The sequence below is a fragment of the Mobula hypostoma genome, chromosome 10 (assembly GCF_963921235.1).
Source record: "Mobula hypostoma chromosome 10, sMobHyp1.1, whole genome shotgun sequence".
Classification (NCBI taxonomy): Eukaryota; Metazoa; Chordata; class Chondrichthyes; order Myliobatiformes; family Myliobatidae; genus Mobula; species Mobula hypostoma.
The window spans coordinates 77,427,621-77,446,670 of NC_086106.1; the positions used below are offsets into that span (position 1 = coordinate 77,427,621).

A 19,050-nucleotide genomic window follows, 5' to 3' on the forward strand; every position below is an offset into this window, starting at 1 on the left:
TGGAGTTTGCACATTCTCTCTGCAACTATTTGGGCCATTTCCATGCTCTCCCTTTCACGACTATGAGACAGGCCACAATGCCACAAAGATGATAGTGAGACTGAACATTTGATAGCCTCATTACCCAGGCCATGCTCTTTTCTCGCTTTCTCAACCATCAGGCTCTTGAACAAAAGGAGTTAAATAACTCACTTGCCCATCCATTGAGATGTTCCCATGACCAATGACCTCACATTAAGAACTTTTCATCTTGTTATTTCATGTTCTCTTTATTTATTGCTATTTTCAATTGCATAGTTTGTTGTCTGCACTCTACTTGATCCTGTTATAGTTATAATTCTATAGATTTGCTGAGGATATCTTCAGGAAAATGGATCTCAGGGTTGTATGTGGTAATCTATATGTACTCTGACAATAAAAAAATACTTTGAATCTTTGGTATTCCTTGATAGCTGATGCAGAGTCTTGACCCGAAACAGTGAGAAATCCTTCTCTCCCTAAAGATACTGCTCAACCCAATGAGCTCCTCCAGCACTTGCTCCAGATTCCAGCAACTGCGTTTCTTGGTCTCCTTGCGTATTGTTAGAACTGCATTCATCCTAGTTAGTGCACAATATTTATTCAGTTTCTGATCTCCAACTTGTAGATGATGGAATGGTTTCAGTGAGTGAACTGAAGAGACACTGTCACTGGATGTGCAGTCTGTTGTTGGACAACTAACGTTCCTGGGATGGCAATATTCACAAGGCTAGTATAATTAAGCACTTATTGCTTAAGCTGGTGTAATTGACCCTACAGGATGATGATGGTGACGATGGCAAGAATTTGAATATCAAGGAGTCTAGGTGAGACTTGTTTTAGAAAGTGGTTATAGCCTTGCACCTGTTACATTATGAACGTTAATTGCCACCTATCAGCCTAAGTCTTAATCAAATCTTGTGGCATGCAAATATGGACAATATTATTATGATAGAAATGAGCAATGTATTGTCATTAACAAATAGTAAAGATGCTAGTCATGTGGTTGCAAAAATCCATTTGATATTATGTTAACAAGTTCACAGATGAAAAAAGTATGAATATAAAATATAATCTTGAAGGTTTTTTTAAGACAGTTTTCATTTGGAAACCAGCAGATAGGAATTTAGCTCTCCCTACTGTCAACTACATCACTAAAATAGCAGTTAGTTGAGACCCCAACAGAGATTCCTGTAGAATATTACTAAGTCACATCGACTTAGGTGATCCATCCTTTTCAACTCTGGACTAGCAATATCCAGTCAATTAAAACATTTCAAGGTGCCTTTTCACCCTATCCTTAAGAGAGTCTATTAATTTCCTGTCATCAGATGTAAGACTACAAAGTTTCAATTTCAAAGCTCTCTTAAACAGCAAAGTGGCTTGCAGACTTTTCCATTGTAAAGGAACAGCTCCTGAATGGAAAAACTTCAGAAAAAGCAAAATGTGAACATCTGAAATGTTCTCACTTCCTTTAAAACAGGTCCCGAGATCTGTCAAACCTTAACACGATTTACTATTATTAATTATTTCGTGCAAGTTTATAATCTGACTCTAGCTTCTTTGGGATATCTGGCATATTACTCTCTTCCTATGAAGTAAATAGTAATTCAAGGTAATTATTTAACATCCACCATTTCATTTTCATTTATAATGTCCTTAATACTTAAAAAGGGCACACTTTATTGAAGGCATATCTGACAAAGTGAATCAATTCAATGAGAGGGCACTAGATGCATAGGATGAACAAGAAAAACAGTGAAGGCATCTCACTGAAATAATGCTTATGATATGTGAATAGATAAAAAAGGATGTGGATTTTAAATAAGAGACAAGAAGAACACGACAAAATGCTTAAAGCTGAAGAAAGTTCCAAAGGAGCTTGGGATCACAGCAAAGTTTGATAGTGTTCAAATGGGGCAAGTGGTGGGAGGTATAGCTAGATGGGGAAGCAATATTTAGAGGAAAGACATCTTCCTCTCTCTCAGTCAGACCATGATTTGAAAATAATCGTCTCCAATATGTTCATGAACGGCAAGGGTTTGTTCACAAATGAACCCAAATTCTGGAGACTGATACAGAGGGTATTTAGTAGTTGATTCTTCAGCAGAGCTTACAGAGCGGGTGAGGTAAATGAGACACAAGATTAGTATCTAACAACTTTGCTGTGTAGGAAGGTAGGCAAGAGCACTGGACGTCACCTAGCATTGATGGTACGAAGAAGGCAGGAATGAGTGACTTCATGGTCCCTCTGAAGGATCTGAATGTCGTGTCCTTTCCTGGTTGTGGGAAATATTGCTGCTGGAATCTATTATAAATGCATTCAAGAAATCTGTTTTTTTCTGACACGTGTTTTCCACTTCATCCTAATTTAGTGAGAGTTTCTGCTGCTCACCTCGGATCGTATTGAGTAACTGTTCAATCCGCTGGGGATCATTCTGATCAGTTCTGCAGCTTTGTGTGATTTCTAGTACATAATCAGGCCCATACTCTGTAAAATACTATAAAAGCAATTGCGTTAATAATGGCATTAAAAAAATCTGCAGGTATGTTAAACTTCTCTTCAATCTTATTTTCGATGCCCAGAATAAATTATGTATTGTAATCAAATCAAACTTAAAATCAGTTTTGGTCTTGTACAGAATAACGGACGACTGGAACAGAAATAAAGACTGGCATCTCAAATGAAGAATATACATGGAATTGAATTCACAAGAGATTCTGCAGATGCTGGAATTCTTAAACAATACACACAAAGTGCTCGAAGAAGTCGGCAAGTCAGGCAGCATCTATAGAGGGGAAACAACCAGTCACTATTTCAGTCACTTAATCAGAACTGGAAAGTTAGGGAGCAGAAGCCAGAGTAAGAAGGTGGGTTAAGTGAAGGAGGTGATAGGTGATACCTGGCAAGGAGGAAGGGGGTGAAGGAGAGAGAATAGATGAGGCAAGAAGCTGGAAGGTGATAGATGTGTAACGCCCTGGTAAAGATATTACTGCTAATGTTGTACGGTATTTGATGTAATGGTTTTCTGTAGAAGCAGTGTGTTCTGCTGGTAGTGTTTGGATTACCATTAAAGAAAAGGGATGCTTAGGAATCAGAATGGTGGAACTGGGAGAAGGTTCCAGAAAACGCTTAGGGAGAGGTTTTGTGACAGACACGGAGGTGGATCGAGGTTTTTTTTGGCGGGAGGTGGAGAGAAGGAGCTCAAAAGAACTGGTCATAGGAGTCAATCTGGCGGGATGCGCAATGCAATAGAGCCCAAGAAGGGGAGTTGTACTAGGGTTCGGTCAATATGAGTTGGCGCCATGAGTATATTGGACACAACCGCTTTTGGAGGATTTGAGCTCCAACCTGTGCACATTTGACTGTTTAATTATGATGGGCCCTTTTGTTTTTTTCTTTCTTTTCTTTAATAACTGTTTGGTTTAGATCATATTCATAAATATACTTTATTTTATAATTGTATGCAGTGTATGGTCTGTTATTTCTTGCCAACGGGGGCAGTAAGTTACACAGTATTCACACAGATCGGGGTTCGGGTGGGCGAGACAGCCCAACCTCACGGGTTTGGCGGGACCGCAGACATACAGAAGTCTGAGAAAGGTGGTTTTCTCACCGCTGAGTCCAAGCGGGGGGCTAACTAGCTGCATCTCTGAAGACGCCTGGAAAAAAGGGGTTCCAAGTGAAAGAGGTGAAGGACTGACAACGGAGTCTAGGAGGAGAGGATAGGGGCCATGGAGGAAAAGGAAGGAGTAAGGGAACCAGAAAGAGGTGATGGGCAGATGAAGAGAAGGGGTGAGAAGGTAACCAGAATGGGGAATAGAAAAAGATGGGAGGGGGGGAGAAATCGATCTTCTTTCCATCTGTTTGGAAGTTACCCAGAATGAATACGAGGCGTTTCTCCTCCAACCTGAGTATGGCCATAATTTTGCAGTAGAAGAGGCCGTGAACAGACGCCAGAATAGGAATGAAAAATGGAATTGAAATGGGTAGCCACCACGAGATTCTGCCTTTTGTGGCAGACATGAATGAAGGTGCCAGACATCATTTTCTTTAGCCCTTTACCTCTTTCAGCTATCACCTCTCAGTGATACTTCATCATCATACCCCCACCCATTCAGACCCCCCTCACCTGCCATATTGTATTCCCTTCCCTCCCCCACCTTCTGATTCAAAGTTCTGCCCAATTCCTTTCCAGTCCTGATGAAGGGTTTCTGCCCAAAGCATCCACTGTTTATTCCCCTCCACAAATGCTGCCTGACTTATTGAGTGCTTCCAGCATTTAGTGTGAGATAGATTAAAATACAATCATTCAGCTGTGAAACTATAAGCAAAATATTGAGCATTTAGTGACTGTTGCCTGAAATCATTCCTTAGTACTTTATAAATGTTGTATGAAGAAAAAGAATGTTTTAGGTGGGGTGGTTTCAATTTTCCTAGAATTTGCTAGAAGTTTGGAAAACAATTGCCTTTAATCTTAAGAGCTGGGAACTTAAACAAAGATAGCTTTTAATAATAAATTATCTATAGTATAGAATTTTGTAGGGCTGACATTGGCTGCATTCTTGTACAGTACTATAGTAATTTTATGTATTGGACTGCACTGCTGGTGCAAAAATAATCAAATTTCGTTACATATATGAGTGATGATAAACCTGATTCTGATATGGGTCTCCATTGTTTTCTGAGAGTGGGAAGGGGACAAAGGGATGGGAATCATAGTTGGGAAAATGGGAAGGGAGAGGGGAGGGAGTGAGAAGTACCAGAGAGACATTCTGTAATGATCAATAAACCAATTGTTTGGAATCAAATGACTTTGCCTGGTGTCTCAGGGCTGGGTGTTTCTGCACCCACGCCAGCTCCTGCCCCGACACTCCTCCTCTGCCACCTGTCCCACACCCCTCCCACGGCATTCCACCTTTGCATTCCCAAAAACCTATGCACCTGTTAGATTTACAAACTTGCTCTCCACTCCACATTGACAAATACAGTACCATGCAAAAGTCTTAGCCACCATAGCTATATACAGACATCCCACCCCGCAAAAACTCATTTCAGGGAGGTCTCAACCGGAAGTCTCAACCTCATAGCAGTCTGTGTCAATGAATTTGTTAATTTTGCAAGACATCAGATTCACAAGTGTTTTGTGAGACAGCTGACTTCTGAATTCTGTCTTAATGTGACACACCATGCTGAATGCCCTTTCTACATCACATGTAGAATTTGGCAGCACCAAAAGCAGCTTCATCAACTGGCAGAGCTCTTTGAATCTCAACTGCCCTGGGCTCACAGATTTTACTTTGGACAGCTTCCCCCAGAACTCATCAACTGGCCAACTTTTGTAGTTTGGCACCAGTCCTTCAAGGTTAGTTGCGACATAATCCAGGACTCACCTCAACATGTCTTTTACAGTCACTTAACCCACCATGGGCAATAGAAAAGTCACTGTTGCAAACAGTGCAGCGAGCAACACTGTCATTATTTTTGATCCCTATTAGGCAGGGGTACACTTTAGTGTAGTCTGGGGTGAAGTATGTTTTATTTTTTTTTGGAACACTCTGCCATGGCGCTGCAGGACACTAAACTGAACTGATGAACAATGAAAGAGAGAGAGAGGTCGACTGTAAAACCTGCCCACAGAGAAAACTGATAGGTCTACTTAGCACAAAGAGAGACCAATCAGGATGCTCTCTCTGTCACTCTCTTGCTACATCCGTCACTCTTTCTCTCCCCCCTCCCGCTCTCAAAAAAATTGATTTCCGGGATATTGTACATAACTTGCAGGCGTCAGGGAGCTGCTATCAATATGTGGGAGACTCCTAGAACTTCCGGGAGAGGTGAGATGTCTGTGTGTATATATCTTAAGACCTTTGCACAGTACTGCAGGCTTTGCAGCCCTGACCGAATCAGGGTATTCTGACTGAGATTTCAGTCTCAAAAAGCAACCTCTCACTCAAATTAATTATTTCCGTCCATATATAACAACCCAAGCTCACTATTTGTGAAGCAGGATTTGAAAGGGAATTGCCTGTAAATTCTGCAAAACAATATATTCCGAAGTAATTGCAGGAAATGCCAACTAGTTCATTGTTTGGGTGTTGATAAATAATTAAGTAACCTGAGATTCCATACAACTGGAACCAATTATACTCAGGACAATGGAGCTGCAAACCCAACCAGAGATTAGCAGTGCAGAGTTCAGGCTGCACCATTTCACTCAGTCACTGTTCTCAGGTTAGTCATGGTTTGCTACATTTTCAATGAGAAAGGCATTTGCAAAGGAAGCTTGTAATTATTGCAATGGGTTGAATTCTAACCTTCCATCCACGTTTATTATTAGTCCAAAGTGGTAGAATAATGGATATAGAGTACTTGACTCAACTATAATCACAGTCTCTGACACTCAAAACGGTCTTTGCTTTAGCTGCCTTGTAAACTGCCCCATTCTAAGATGTCAGCAATAGTAAAGGAGTCCAGAGATAAAGCCATCTGTTTCAATTGCTTCAAAGATCAAATTGAAAGACAGATAGTACAGTCAGATTCAAAGATTCAAAGTCAGAGTCAGGACACATTGAAATGTATTCAGTCAGCAGAAACCAGAACACTGAGAGCCAACAAGCAGTGGTGTACAGAGAGAAAAGAATGTGCAAGGGTTAAAGTACAAATTACAAAAAAGACAACTGTTCCATGAAAATATTTTAGATAACTAAGAAAAATATATTGAAAACAGCAACATCTGAGTGGTCTTGCTGTGCAAGATCAACTGTAAAGGAATTAACTTTAAACTGGTGCTCTGTAAACAGTTGCTGCTAAATAAAGGAGGAAGTGTCAGTTACATCAGCTCAACAATAATGTAGATCATCCATGGGAATGGAACAGCCAATATCTTCTCAGAGTTCAAGAAGTGGTCAATTCTAAATATATAATCTTTCCTGAGGTGAAATATTTTTAGCTTAAAACATACACATGATGAATAAAATTTGCTACATTAATATAACCACACGAGACTACAATTTTTTTTTGCTAGAAATGAAACTAAAACCATTTGAAATCTCATCCTGGTCTCCAAATGTTCAATGTCAGGTTATTTTACATTTCCTCGTCTTGATTTTAAGTCCACTGACCATAACAGCAACACATTTAACCCTAGCTTCATTGTTGTGCTGCAAAAAAATCTTAAACACCCCATCCCATTCCATCCAGCTTGTCAACTTGCTGATTTTGATGCCTTCTGTTACAATAGGAGATCTTGATGGTAAGGCAAAGATCAGCCATCTTGTCACCTTTGCCATTTCTCTTTGTTTCCCTGGGCTGAACTTCTAGCACTTCACTCAGTAGCGACCAAGAACTCCAGTTTCCCTGCCATATCCTTTCATGCTTCCTTTGAACTTATCTTGTCCATAAGACCCATCTCCTTCTCTATAACCTTATTCCCCTAAAACTCCTGACTACCTAACATCGCTTCTTGGTCTCCATGTTAATTTATACTGTTACAGGTTCTCTGTCCTCAACTGTTGTCCTGCACTCCTTCAAACCTGACACAATCACCTCATTGCTCCAAAAAGAGATCTACCGGTTACCTTCACTTCCTCTCCAAAATCCTTCCAGATTAATGTTGTCCTTTCTCAATATTCCATCTAACCATCTAATCTTTAGTACTGTCAAGTACTAAAATGCCTTTGATCACAGTAGAGTCTGGCTATTTGGTGCAAGTCAGAGGAGTTCTGACTAACATCTGGTTGGATTTAAGTCAACAGCTGTATGTTCTGATAAATCATTTTGTTATGGGTCAGGACATGTTTTGCCATGCCAGTTATGTCTCTACTTTACTAAATCAATATGACTTACTTGGTAAGGAAATAACTCAGAAAGTTGCAAGTTTCAGGTCCCGTTCTATGATGTTCCATCCTCAAAGAGGTCAATAGCATGGTTAACATTGCAATGCATATGGCAATGGCTGGGTCAGCTTGGGTACGAGAAGAAATTCCGAATACTTAAGACTTGGAATGGGTTCAGATTAATTATCACTATATTTCTAACCGTCGAAGTTACTATTGATACCTACGTGATTTTGACAAATGTAAACTATCCCTTTAAAGCATCATGTTGCAGATGTTGAAAATCAATAATTACAAAAAAACCCTGCTGGAAAATCTCTGCAGGTAAATGAATTCTGGTAAATAGTCAACAACTTGTTTCTCCCTCCTCAGCTGCTGCCTGAGTAATTGAATATTTTAGCAATCTCTTTTTTTTTCATGTGCATGAAGCAGGGTCAGGACGTTGATGGTACCAGAGGATCAAATTATCTGGATGATCAAATGTTAATTTATTACGACTCAAACATGCATTTAATTCTCCTTTTTAAGACATTTTGGTTAGCTGGTTTAAATAAAGCATAGAGGAAGAGCTAAGATGGCGCCAGAAGGCTCATCTCTCAAACAGCGTAATTTCCTCTCTTTGATGTCTCTTTTTTCCTTTTCAAGATGGTTGGGGTCTTGTCGGAGTCTGTGATCTGCAGCTGCACTCAAACTGCGGTTCTTCATGACAGTAGGTTCCTGCTCCCGGAACTCACCGACTGGCTGTTTTCGATCTCTCCAGGAATGGCCTCGGATGGTCCCTGTGAACCCAATTCCTTGCCGGTGTCACCAAGTGGGGCATCGCAGGAGTTCGGAACATCGAGGCAGCGGGTGTGGCTGTTGAGGTCTCTGCACTCAAGCAATTGTGTTTCTTTCTCTCTTTTCCCTCTCTCTCTCTTTGGTGGGGTGGGTGGGATCTGCTGGGTCTTGAGTCCGGTGAGCTCAAGTAAGCGTTGCTTTAGACTGTAACATCAAAACAGCAATCTGTTGGTCTCCCCTCTAGCTGTAGAATGGGTGACAACTCTCTGTCCCTTGTTAGTGAAGGACATGGCAGACCAATTGAATAATTACTTTGGTTCTGTCTTCACTAAGGAGGACATAAATAATCTTCCAGAAATAGTAAGGGGCAGAGGGTCCAGTGAGATGGAGGAACTGAGCGAAATACATGTTAGTAGGGAAGTGGTGTTAGGTAAATTGAAGGGATTGAAGGCAGATAAATCCCCAGGGCCAGATGGTCTGCATCCTAGAGTGCTTAAAGAAGTAGCCCAAGAAATAGTGGATGCATTAGTGATAATTTTTCAAAACTCGTTAGATTCTGGACTAGTTCCTGAGGATTGGAGGGTGGCTAATGTAACCCCACTTTTTAAAAAAGGAGGGAGAGAGAAACCGGGGAATTATAGACCGGTTAGCCTAACGTCGGTGGTGGAGAAACTGCTGGAGTCAGTTATCAAGGATGTAATAACAGCACATTTGGAAAGCGGTGAAATGATCGGACAAAGTCAGCATGGATTTGTGAAAGGAAAATCATGTCTGACGAATCTCATAGAATTTTTTTGAGGATGTAACTAGTAGAGTGGATAGGGGAGAACCAGTGGATGTGGTATATTTGGATTTTCAAAAGGCTTTTGACAAGGTCCCACACAGGAGATTAGTGTGCAAACTTAAAGCACGCGGTATTGGGGGTAAGGTATTGGTGTGGGTGGAGAATTGGTTAGCAGACAGGAAGCAAAGAGTGGGAATAAACGGGACCTTTTCAGAATGGCAGGCGGTGACTAGTGGGGTACCGCAAGGCTCAGTGCTGGGACCCCAGTTGTTTACAATATATATTAATGACTTGGATGAGGGAATTAAATGCAGCATCTCCAAGTTTGCGGATGACACGAAGCTGGGTGGCAGTGTTAGCAGTGAGGAGGATGCTAAGAGGATGCAGGGTGACTTGGATAGGTTGGATGAGTGGGCAAATTCATGGCAGATGCAATTTAATGTGGATAAATGTGAAGTTATCCACTTTGGTGGCAAAAATAGGAAAACAGATTATTATCTGAATGGTGGCCGATTAGGAAAAGGGGAGGTGCAACGAGACCTGGGTGTCATTATACACCAGTCATTGAAAGTGGGCATGCAGGTACAGCAGGCGGTGAAAAAGGCGAATGGTATGCTGGCATTTATAGCGAGAGGATTCGAGTACAGGAGCAGGGAGGTACTACTGCAGTTGTACAAGGCCTTGGTGAGACCACACCTGGAGTATTGTGTGCAGTTTTGGTCCCCTAATCTGAGGAAAGACATCTTTGCCATAGAGGGAGTACAAAGAAGGTTCACCAGATTGATTCCTGGGATGGCAGGACTTTCATATGAAGAAAGACTGGATGAATTGGGCTTGTACTCGTTGGAATTTAGAAGATTGAGGGGGGATCTGATTGAAACGTATAAGATCCTAAAGGGATTGGACAGGCTAGATGAAGGAAGATTGTTCCCGATGTTGGGGAAGTCCAGAACGAGGGGTCACAGTTTGAGGATAAAGGGGAAGCCTTTTAGGACCGAGATTAGGAAAAACTTCTTCACACAGAGAGTGGTGAATCTGTGGAATTCTCTGCCACAGGAAACAGTTGAGGCCAGTTCATTGGCTATATTTAAGAGGGAGTTAGATATAGCCCTTGTGGCTACGGGGGTCAGGGGGTATGGAGGGAAGGCTGGGGCGGGGTTCTGAGTTGGATGATCAGCCATGATCATAATAAATGGCGGTGCAGGCTCGAAGGGCCGAATGGCCTACTCCTGCATCTATTTTCTATGTTTCTATGAAACAGTCTGTGGCATATCAAACTGTTGGGTGAACAATGTTTTTTGATGGACTGCAGATCACGGTCTTTCTTCGGGAGCTTTGCTGTTGCTTAATGGGTGGTGGGCTCTGCTGCTTCCTGCTGGAGCAGGTGGGGGGAGGGTCGATGCTTTGCTACTGCTTGTGCTTGCAAGGGGGAGGGGGACTTTGGGGTTCTAATGCTTTTTTCTTTCATCATTCTCTTGGTGTTTTCTTCTGTTTCATAGTTGTCTGCAAAGAGTAAGAATTTCAGGTTGTATACTGTATACATTGTCTGATATTAAATGGAACCACTGACTAGGCACTAGCAAATAGATAGGAGCACAGCAACAGAGGACCTAATGTGTGAACAGGAGCATGGGAATTAATCTGCGAGTGAGTGATGTGTGAACCAAATTCTTAGTGTCTATATAGTTGACCAGACCCACCCCTGTCCCCTCTAATGCTACGAGCTATGTGGGACCATAGTTACAAAGTTATATATATATATATTTGTCCATTTATTACCGAAGAATCACCTTTTGGTGACTAACTTCCATACATATAGTAGTTCCTCTATTGTCGCACATATCACCCCCACCCACCATCCACATGCTGTGTTTCAGCTGAGAAAGCATCAGCTTCAGTATATACACAGATGATGCCAACTCTCTTCACTTCTCTATAATCAAATTTTCTGACCATCGTACTTTCTCTTCACCTCTCTTCAATACTTATAATGATTCTTAAAACCTTCCTCTTTGATAAAGCTTATGGTCATCTACTATAGTGTCTCCTTACATTGGTCAGTGCTACTTCCTTGTTTGATATCACTGCTGTGAAGAACATTGTATGTTTGTGATCAAATAACGGTACTCTGCAAATTAAAGCTAATGCTTCTGTCATAAATTTACAATAAAGATTGATTGCAACTGAACTTTTCTGTTGAGTTTGCTACTAAAAATGTTTTCTATCAACTTCCTTCAATACTAATCCCTGTTAACACTTAGTACCTTCTCTTAGTAATATTCTTAAAATCATGTGTAAAGAATTCATGCAACAAACAATTGTCCACTTCTTCTGAACTATTATACTCCAACATATTATATCATCCCATCCACTCTGTATCCTTTGCCATCTTTGCCAAAGTCACATTACACAGATAAAATAAAAATCATCGAGTAATTTTAAATGAACAACTACTTAAGATATCGAGCAGTTACAGTTTACTTTAGTTCAGTGCAAGGGATCATTTGGGGGAAAATGGAGAAACAGTACATTATTGTTGTGCTACCAATTCGACAACAAAGCTGCATTCAGAGTAAAAATCCCCATTTTGATTAGATAGAATGACTCAGCAGTCAGCAAGGAAAAGAAGCTTGATGCAGTCTTACCTCATGATCAGGAATTTCTGAAGACAGAGTTTTTCCGAGGATAATGGCAGTGAGGTATGTCCAGCACCGGGCTGTATTAGCGTGGTTATAGCCCCCTGTCACCACCAGGAAAAAAAACAAAGCAATGGAGAAATATCTTATCACAAGCAAGAGAAAATCTGCAGATGCTGGAAGTCCGAGCAATACACACAAAACACTGGTGGAACTCAGCAGGTCAGGCAGCATCTGTGGAAAAAAGTACAGCCGGCATTTCAGCCTGTAACGTCAACTGTACTCCTTTCCATAGATACTGCCTGGCCTGCTGAGTTCCTCCAGCATCTTGTGTGTGTTGCTTAGAAATATCTTATGAGACAATGCATTGCTATTATACTGACAGAATACAAGTCTGTGAGTGCTGTTGTTTACACAATTGCTCAGTGGATAACTGTTGAGTTAATATTAGTCCATTCGTTACCAAAACAATTAAGTTTTATAGTTTTCAAGAACTGCTTTCATTTGCTCTATAAATTGTGGGATCCTGCTCCAAAATCTCCTGCCATGGAGGGAGAAGATCACTTTGACAATTTTTACATACTTTCAATACAACTGGTACTCTTACCCATCTCTCAATAGGGTTTGTAGTCCTAAGAAGATTTAAAAAGGGAAAGTGCAAAAAAAGAATAAAAGCAAGATTTAGCCACAATTCCTTGCCCTCTCACAAACCTCTTTTGTTCTCTCTTCTCCTTCTCCCTTCTTCTGCACCTTAATATTTCTTTAAGGCTAATTTTTCCCAATTTAATGTTCAACCTAAAACAGCAACTTCTAATACATGGCTGGAGTAATATTATTTATTGAGGTTCAAGTCTGTGATCCACTGTATAGTCATTTTGATGAGGGAGTTTACTACAAACAAATTTGTATCAAAGGTAGGTATAATAATATTGTTTATTCCTGACAGAGACTGCAGTAAGTTGATCCCTCATACAATAAGCAAGCATACTACAGATTTTCTGTTGGATCCTCTTTAAAACTACTGGCATTCTTTCTGGCAGGTGAAACCCAGGAAGCCTTGCAGTTGGGTCTGGCCAACATAGCACAAAAATTTTTTTGATTCCCCACTAATGCTTCCTGACTTCACAGCATTGAGCACTTCTGGTGTTTATTTCAGGTTCCACAGTATTTTACAAATTTATTTTAAACTGTAATTTCACAAATAATAAAGAGATAGCCTCACTCTTTCAGCTAAGATTGCATTTCATCAGAGCCCATAACCAAATGTCTGGCATCATATCATGACAAACTTTTACCAGTATATGCCTTTTGAACTTTTTTTAAAAAATCAATGGACCCAATTCACCTACTACCTTAATCCTCTAGAGACATATTTAACAAGACACAGAAGGAAGTACTGATAGGATTAAGGAAGAACCTTGAATACATTTCAAAGACCTAAAGATACTGGGAATCCGAAATAGAGACAGAAAATGCTGGAAGAAACTCAGCAGATCAGGTAGCATTTGTGGATATAGACCAAGGTAACATTTCAGAAATGTGGCCCCTTGGCAGAAATATGAGAGTGAGAGAGAGTGAGTGAGTGAGTGAGTGAGTGAGAGAGAGAGAAATTAACTTTCAGTAGGAGAGGAAGTGGATCAGGCACGTATAGAACAAACCAAATGTCTGTGATAGGACAAGCTGAAATAACTTAATGGGAGCAGTTATCAGAATATTAAACTTCTTGGTCAGTACAACATATTGCTAGCATAAGCTTGTGGAAACTATCCAGGAGCCCAGACTTGGGCTACGTCTACACTATGCCGGATAATTTTGAAAACGCCGGTTTCAAGCAAAAACAATAGGCGTCCACACTAAGCGTTTTTCAAAATATCCCTGTCCACATTAGACGGATATTTGGGCGAATCTCCTCCTACTGGGATGCGCAGGACACACAGAAAACAAGTGAAGAGGAAACGGTATACTTGGTGCACGTTGGTCCAGTTACAGAGTAGAAAAACTTCAAAGGAATTGCTCTTGGCTCTCGCGCAGGAGGACTTAAAACTAAAAAAAAACAAATGCTGGAGCGTATGGAGGCAACTGACAGGGAGTTCACGGACAGTATGACTCGGCTGATGACGAACATTGAAAAACTGACTAACTCTGTTGCATTAATAAAGCGCCTTGTTAAATGTATAAAACATGTCTGCATCAGTGTTATCTTGTATTTCCATACAATGTTACATTACGCTGTTACACATCTATTGTCAGAGAAGTACTTGCATAAATAGGTAAAGCACCTTCATACAAGCAAAGACAGAAAACAGGACAAAGTGCGTATACTTATTTATTCAGTAAGCTATGGGTCAAAGTATTTGGTGAGTACATTTCTAACTCTTCTGGCTTCAGTCTGGTTGCCGTCTGTTCTGAAATTGTTAGGTTATGTGGGGGGTTGCGTTCAAGACAAACAACGAAATGCCGCGCTGTGGCCATCTGTTCCGGCACGCCATGACAGCATTTTTAAATAGTCAAAAAAGCTCACTTTACAATCTAACTCTCACGCTGTTCACACCGACTGCGCGTTGTAACAGCCACACGGCAGTGCTTGCGCAGTACCAAGCAGAAGCAGAAAAAGCATTGTTGTTGTGGTGTTGTCATGACAGCGTTTTTAAATCTCTCCGTTTACCCCGCACACACAACGGATATTAGGCGTTTTCAGATTTATTCACTCTGGAGACCGTTTCTGAAAATCTCCATTTTCGGGGGATGAAAACCCCGCTTTAGTGTGGACAGAGGGTCAAAACAAAGAGAAAAAGCTTCGTTTTCAAAATTATCCGGCGTAGTGTGGACGTAGCCTTGGATAAGAAAACTTGAGTCAACATGATATAGAAACACAAACTTGAAAATGCTGGAAAGCTTAGCTTGTCAGGCAGCATCTTTGGAAACAGAGAAAGAAAATATTCCAGGTGAAGGGTGCTTCATCAGATCTGAAGAAGTGAGAAAGAATAGTTTAGATACAGAGAAGATGGTGGGGTGGTGGAAATGGATGAAAGAAAGGGAATTTCTGTCTTCGAGTGAAGTTTTGGGGCAGGTGAAATCTGATTAAACTTCAATGGCTATAATTTGTTGCAAAAGTGGTCCTGACATACTGGAACTTTCCCAGCAGATCAGGCTATACACAGGCTCCACTGATGATTTAGTTATACAATTACTCAGAGGCTTTAGCGTTTGAAAAATTCCCTTCTGTAAGGGTATGCAATTTTATTTTTACATCCTTTTCACAACCAACAATGTAACTGTTCAATAATCTAGTTGCAATTAACTCTATATATTTAGTCACAACCATCCTTCAGCCAAAGGCAGGTAAACTCACCTCCTCCTAAGATCAGAGTTGGTAACTCCCAGTTCAGTATGTAACGCAGGCACTTTCCCACTCCTACTGGTGTCATGTTAAAGGAGCACATGGGATCCCCAGCCATAGTGTCTGCTCCTAGCTGACAGACTACTGCTTCAGGGTTAAATGAAACATAAACCTCTTTCAAGACACTAGAGAGAAATACAGAAGTAAACAGATATTAAGGGCTACAAAGTTATCCCTTGCATTTGATATCACAAAATCATTACATTCAGTAACTCTGCCACAGACAGTCCCAAGCCTGGCTGTGAAAGGCAGAGGGTTGGGCATGGGGCTAGCAACCCCATCCTGTAAAAACCCAGAGCTACAGAAACACCAACAGAAGCTCCCAAGATCTCATCCCTGGGAGAGAAAGGATACACCAAGAAGATGGACTACACCTAGCGACAACTTGAAAAACTGGCCCAGGACAGAGAACTCTGATGAGTCAAGCCTCTGCCCAGTAGGGGTGATGAGGTTAAGAAAAAGACTGTATTCAGTGACTTCCTCACATTCATAGGGTAGGAGACACCCTACCTTGACGTTAATGCCTACTTCTCTGAATTCATATATGGTCAGTCATCAATTCTACCCTATTGATTCATTGCTTGCCCATACAAATCACAGAGAGATGGCTAGACACTGCAACATGTGGGATCTAATACCCCTCACTGTGATTCATGATAACCACACTTGCAGAAAATGTTGGTAGCTCGGGGAACTGACCTATCAGCTCGGAGTTGATTATTGGGAGCCTGAGCTTTAGATACTGTGACACATCATGAAGGGGAACTGTTACCCAGACACTTTTCCAGAAGGTAGTTACACTCTGTACATTAAATACCTAAAATGTTTTCAGTAGTCAAGGTCAGTAAGAAATAGCTATAAAATAGGCAGGAGGATGCTGAAGTCTCAGTTCCTACCATCGTCTAATAGGTATGAGGCACTGGCTCCTTGTTGATATACATGTAGGGTTTGCAGGAAGAATACGCAAACTTGACAAGGTCCCACACAGGAGATTAGTATGCAAACTTAAAGCATACGGTATTGGGGGTATGGTATTGATGTGGATAGAGAATTGGTTGGCAAACAGGAAGCAAAGAGTGGGAATAAACGGGACCTTTCCAGAATGGCAGGCAGTGACTAGTGGGGTACCGCAAGGCTCAGTGCGGGACCCCAGTTGTTTACAATATATATTAATGACTTAGACGAGGGAATTAAATGCAGCATCTCCAAGTTTGCGGATGACATGAAGCTGGGCGGCAGTGTTAGCTGTGAGGAGGATGCTAAGAGGATGCAGGGTGACTTGGATAGGTTGGGTGAGTGGGCAAATTCATGGCAGATGCAATTTAATGTGGATAAATGTGAGGTTATCCACTTTGGTGGCAAGAACAGGAAAACAGATTATTATCTGAATGGTGGTCGATTAGGAAAAGGGGAGGTGCAACGAGACCTGGGTGTCATTGTACACCAGTCATTGAAAGTGGGCATGCAGGTACAGCAGGCGGTGAAAAAGGCGAATGGTATGCTGACATTCATAGCAAGAGGATTCGAGTACAGGAGCAGGGAGGTACTACTGCAGTTGTACAAGGCCTTGGTGAGACCACACCTGGAGTATTGTGTGCAGTTTTGGTCCCCTAATCTGAGGAAAGACATTCTTGCCATAGAGGGAGTACAAAGAAGGTTCACCAGATTGATTCCTGGGATGGCAGGACTTTCAAATGATGAAAGACTGGATCGACTAGGCTTATACTCTCTGGAATTTAGAAGATTGAGGGGGGATCTTATTGAAACGTATTAAATTCTAAAGGGATTGGACAGGCTAGATGAAGGAAGATTGTTCCCGATGTTGGGGAAGTCCAGAACGAGGGGTCACAGATTGAGGATAAAGGGGAAGCCTTTTAGTACTGAGATGAGGAAAAACTTCTTCACACAGAGAGTGGTGATTCTGTGGAATTCTCTGCCACAGGAAAACAGTTGAGGCCAGTTCATTGGCTATACTTAAGAGGGAGGTAGATATGGCCCTTGTGGCTAAAGGGATCAGGGGGTATGGAGGGAAGGCAGGTACAGGGTTCTGAGTTAGATGATCAGCCATGATCATACTGAATGGCGGTGCAGGCTCGAAGGTCTGAAAGGCCTACTCTTGCACCTATTTTCTATGTTCCTATCCAGAATACTATAGCACACGTGGGGTATATGATATATACGATAGCACACGTGGGGTATATGACATATGATACATACTATAGCATATGCGGGGTATATGATTGATATATAGGAAAAAAAGTTGTGTTGAGAGATGAACAGCAATTTGAAATGAAATGGGTAAGCAGAATCATAAAGATAATAATCTCCTGTGCTGGGGCAAGACAGAGCTATTGCATTGGGTTGGGTTTCATGTGCACCATGATAGGACCAACATCCTGGAGAACTGTGTAACCAGCATTACTGACAGGGCTCTAAACTAATTGTAAGGGATGAGGGTTCAAGTAATAGGAAGTGAATCAAAAAGAAATGAGAGAACAGTTGCAGAGTGGGTAAGGAGTGAAAAATCAAAGTTTGACAAAAAGAAGCAAAAATATAACAAGTGTGCAATTAAAATTGGAACTGGAGTAACAATTGCAAAAACGTTCGAAGTTTGAGATTCTATCTGAATTCAAGCAGAACCTGTAACAAGATAGATGAATTGACAGCAGAGACAGAACTAAAGATTTGGTTAACAGCTACTGCAGAGATATGGTTGGAGGCTGACCAGGACTGGGAACTCAATATTCCGGGCTATTCTTCGTTCCAGAAGAATAGGCACAGAGGGCGGGGAGGAAGGGTAGCATTATTAAACAAGGAAGGTAGTGATGAGCAGTTAATTAGTTGCAGTGGTAGACAAAAGGAACAGCAAGGAAAGAAGACATAAGTAGGAATGATCTATTAGTCCCCAAAGTATGGTCTTGTGTGAGGGCAAATCATAAATAGAAAGGAAACTGCAAATATTTTGACAAGTTTTAACCTGCAAAGTGACTTGGACTAATCAAAGTGGTGAATTTGTACATTGTTTTTTTTTTGTAGCCTTTTCCTGTGGAACCTAGCTGGGAAGAGGGTTTTAAGAAATTAGTCATGTGTAATGACTATTAATATGAGATTTTGCAGAACTAAAGTCACACTAAAGATTTCAGGTACAGTTTGAGGATAAATACCTCTAGTCTAAAATGAGTGTCCTCAACTTAAATAAAGACAACAAAAAAGAATGAAGGAAGAGTTGTTTTGAGTGGAAAGCGGGCGAAAGGAAAGGCAGTAGATTAGCAGTGGCAGATATTAAGTAGCCACATACAATGCTCAGCATTATATTTATTGCAATTGGAAAGAAGGACTCAATTAAAAGGATCAAAATATTAAGTACTATGTTCAACTTAAATTAGAATATAGAAAAGTGACAAAAGCTGCTGGGAGAGGAGCAGACTGGGAATTTTTCAGGAACCAGCAGCACAGAACTAAAAAGCTGAGTAGCAGAAATTTGATTATGAGAACAAACTGGCAAGGAATATCAAAACAAACAACAAACATCGTGGGTACATGAAAAGAAAGGGGGCCACTGAGGTAATTGTACAAAAAAATGCTATTACAGTAAA

General features: G+C 41.0%; 1 protein-coding gene across 4 annotated transcripts in view; it reads right to left on the reverse strand.

The window, feature by feature from the left end:
* Positions 1-19,050, reverse strand: part of hdac8 (histone deacetylase 8) — an 85,924-nt gene that overhangs the window by 3,810 nt on the left and 63,064 nt on the right. For 3 of the 4 annotated variants that reach the window (XM_063060645.1, XM_063060644.1, XM_063060647.1), the window contains 3 exons: positions 15,407-15,579; positions 12,064-12,158; positions 2,414-2,519 (listed from right to left, as the gene is read on the reverse strand). In XM_063060645.1, coding sequence (XP_062916715.1) covers positions 2,414-2,519; positions 12,064-12,158; positions 15,407-15,579 — 374 coding nt within the window. Of the gene's footprint in view, positions 1-2,413; positions 2,520-8,769; positions 8,839-12,063; positions 12,159-15,406; positions 15,580-19,050 lie in introns of those variants that run through there. The other variant, XM_063060646.1, reaches the window with a different exon arrangement.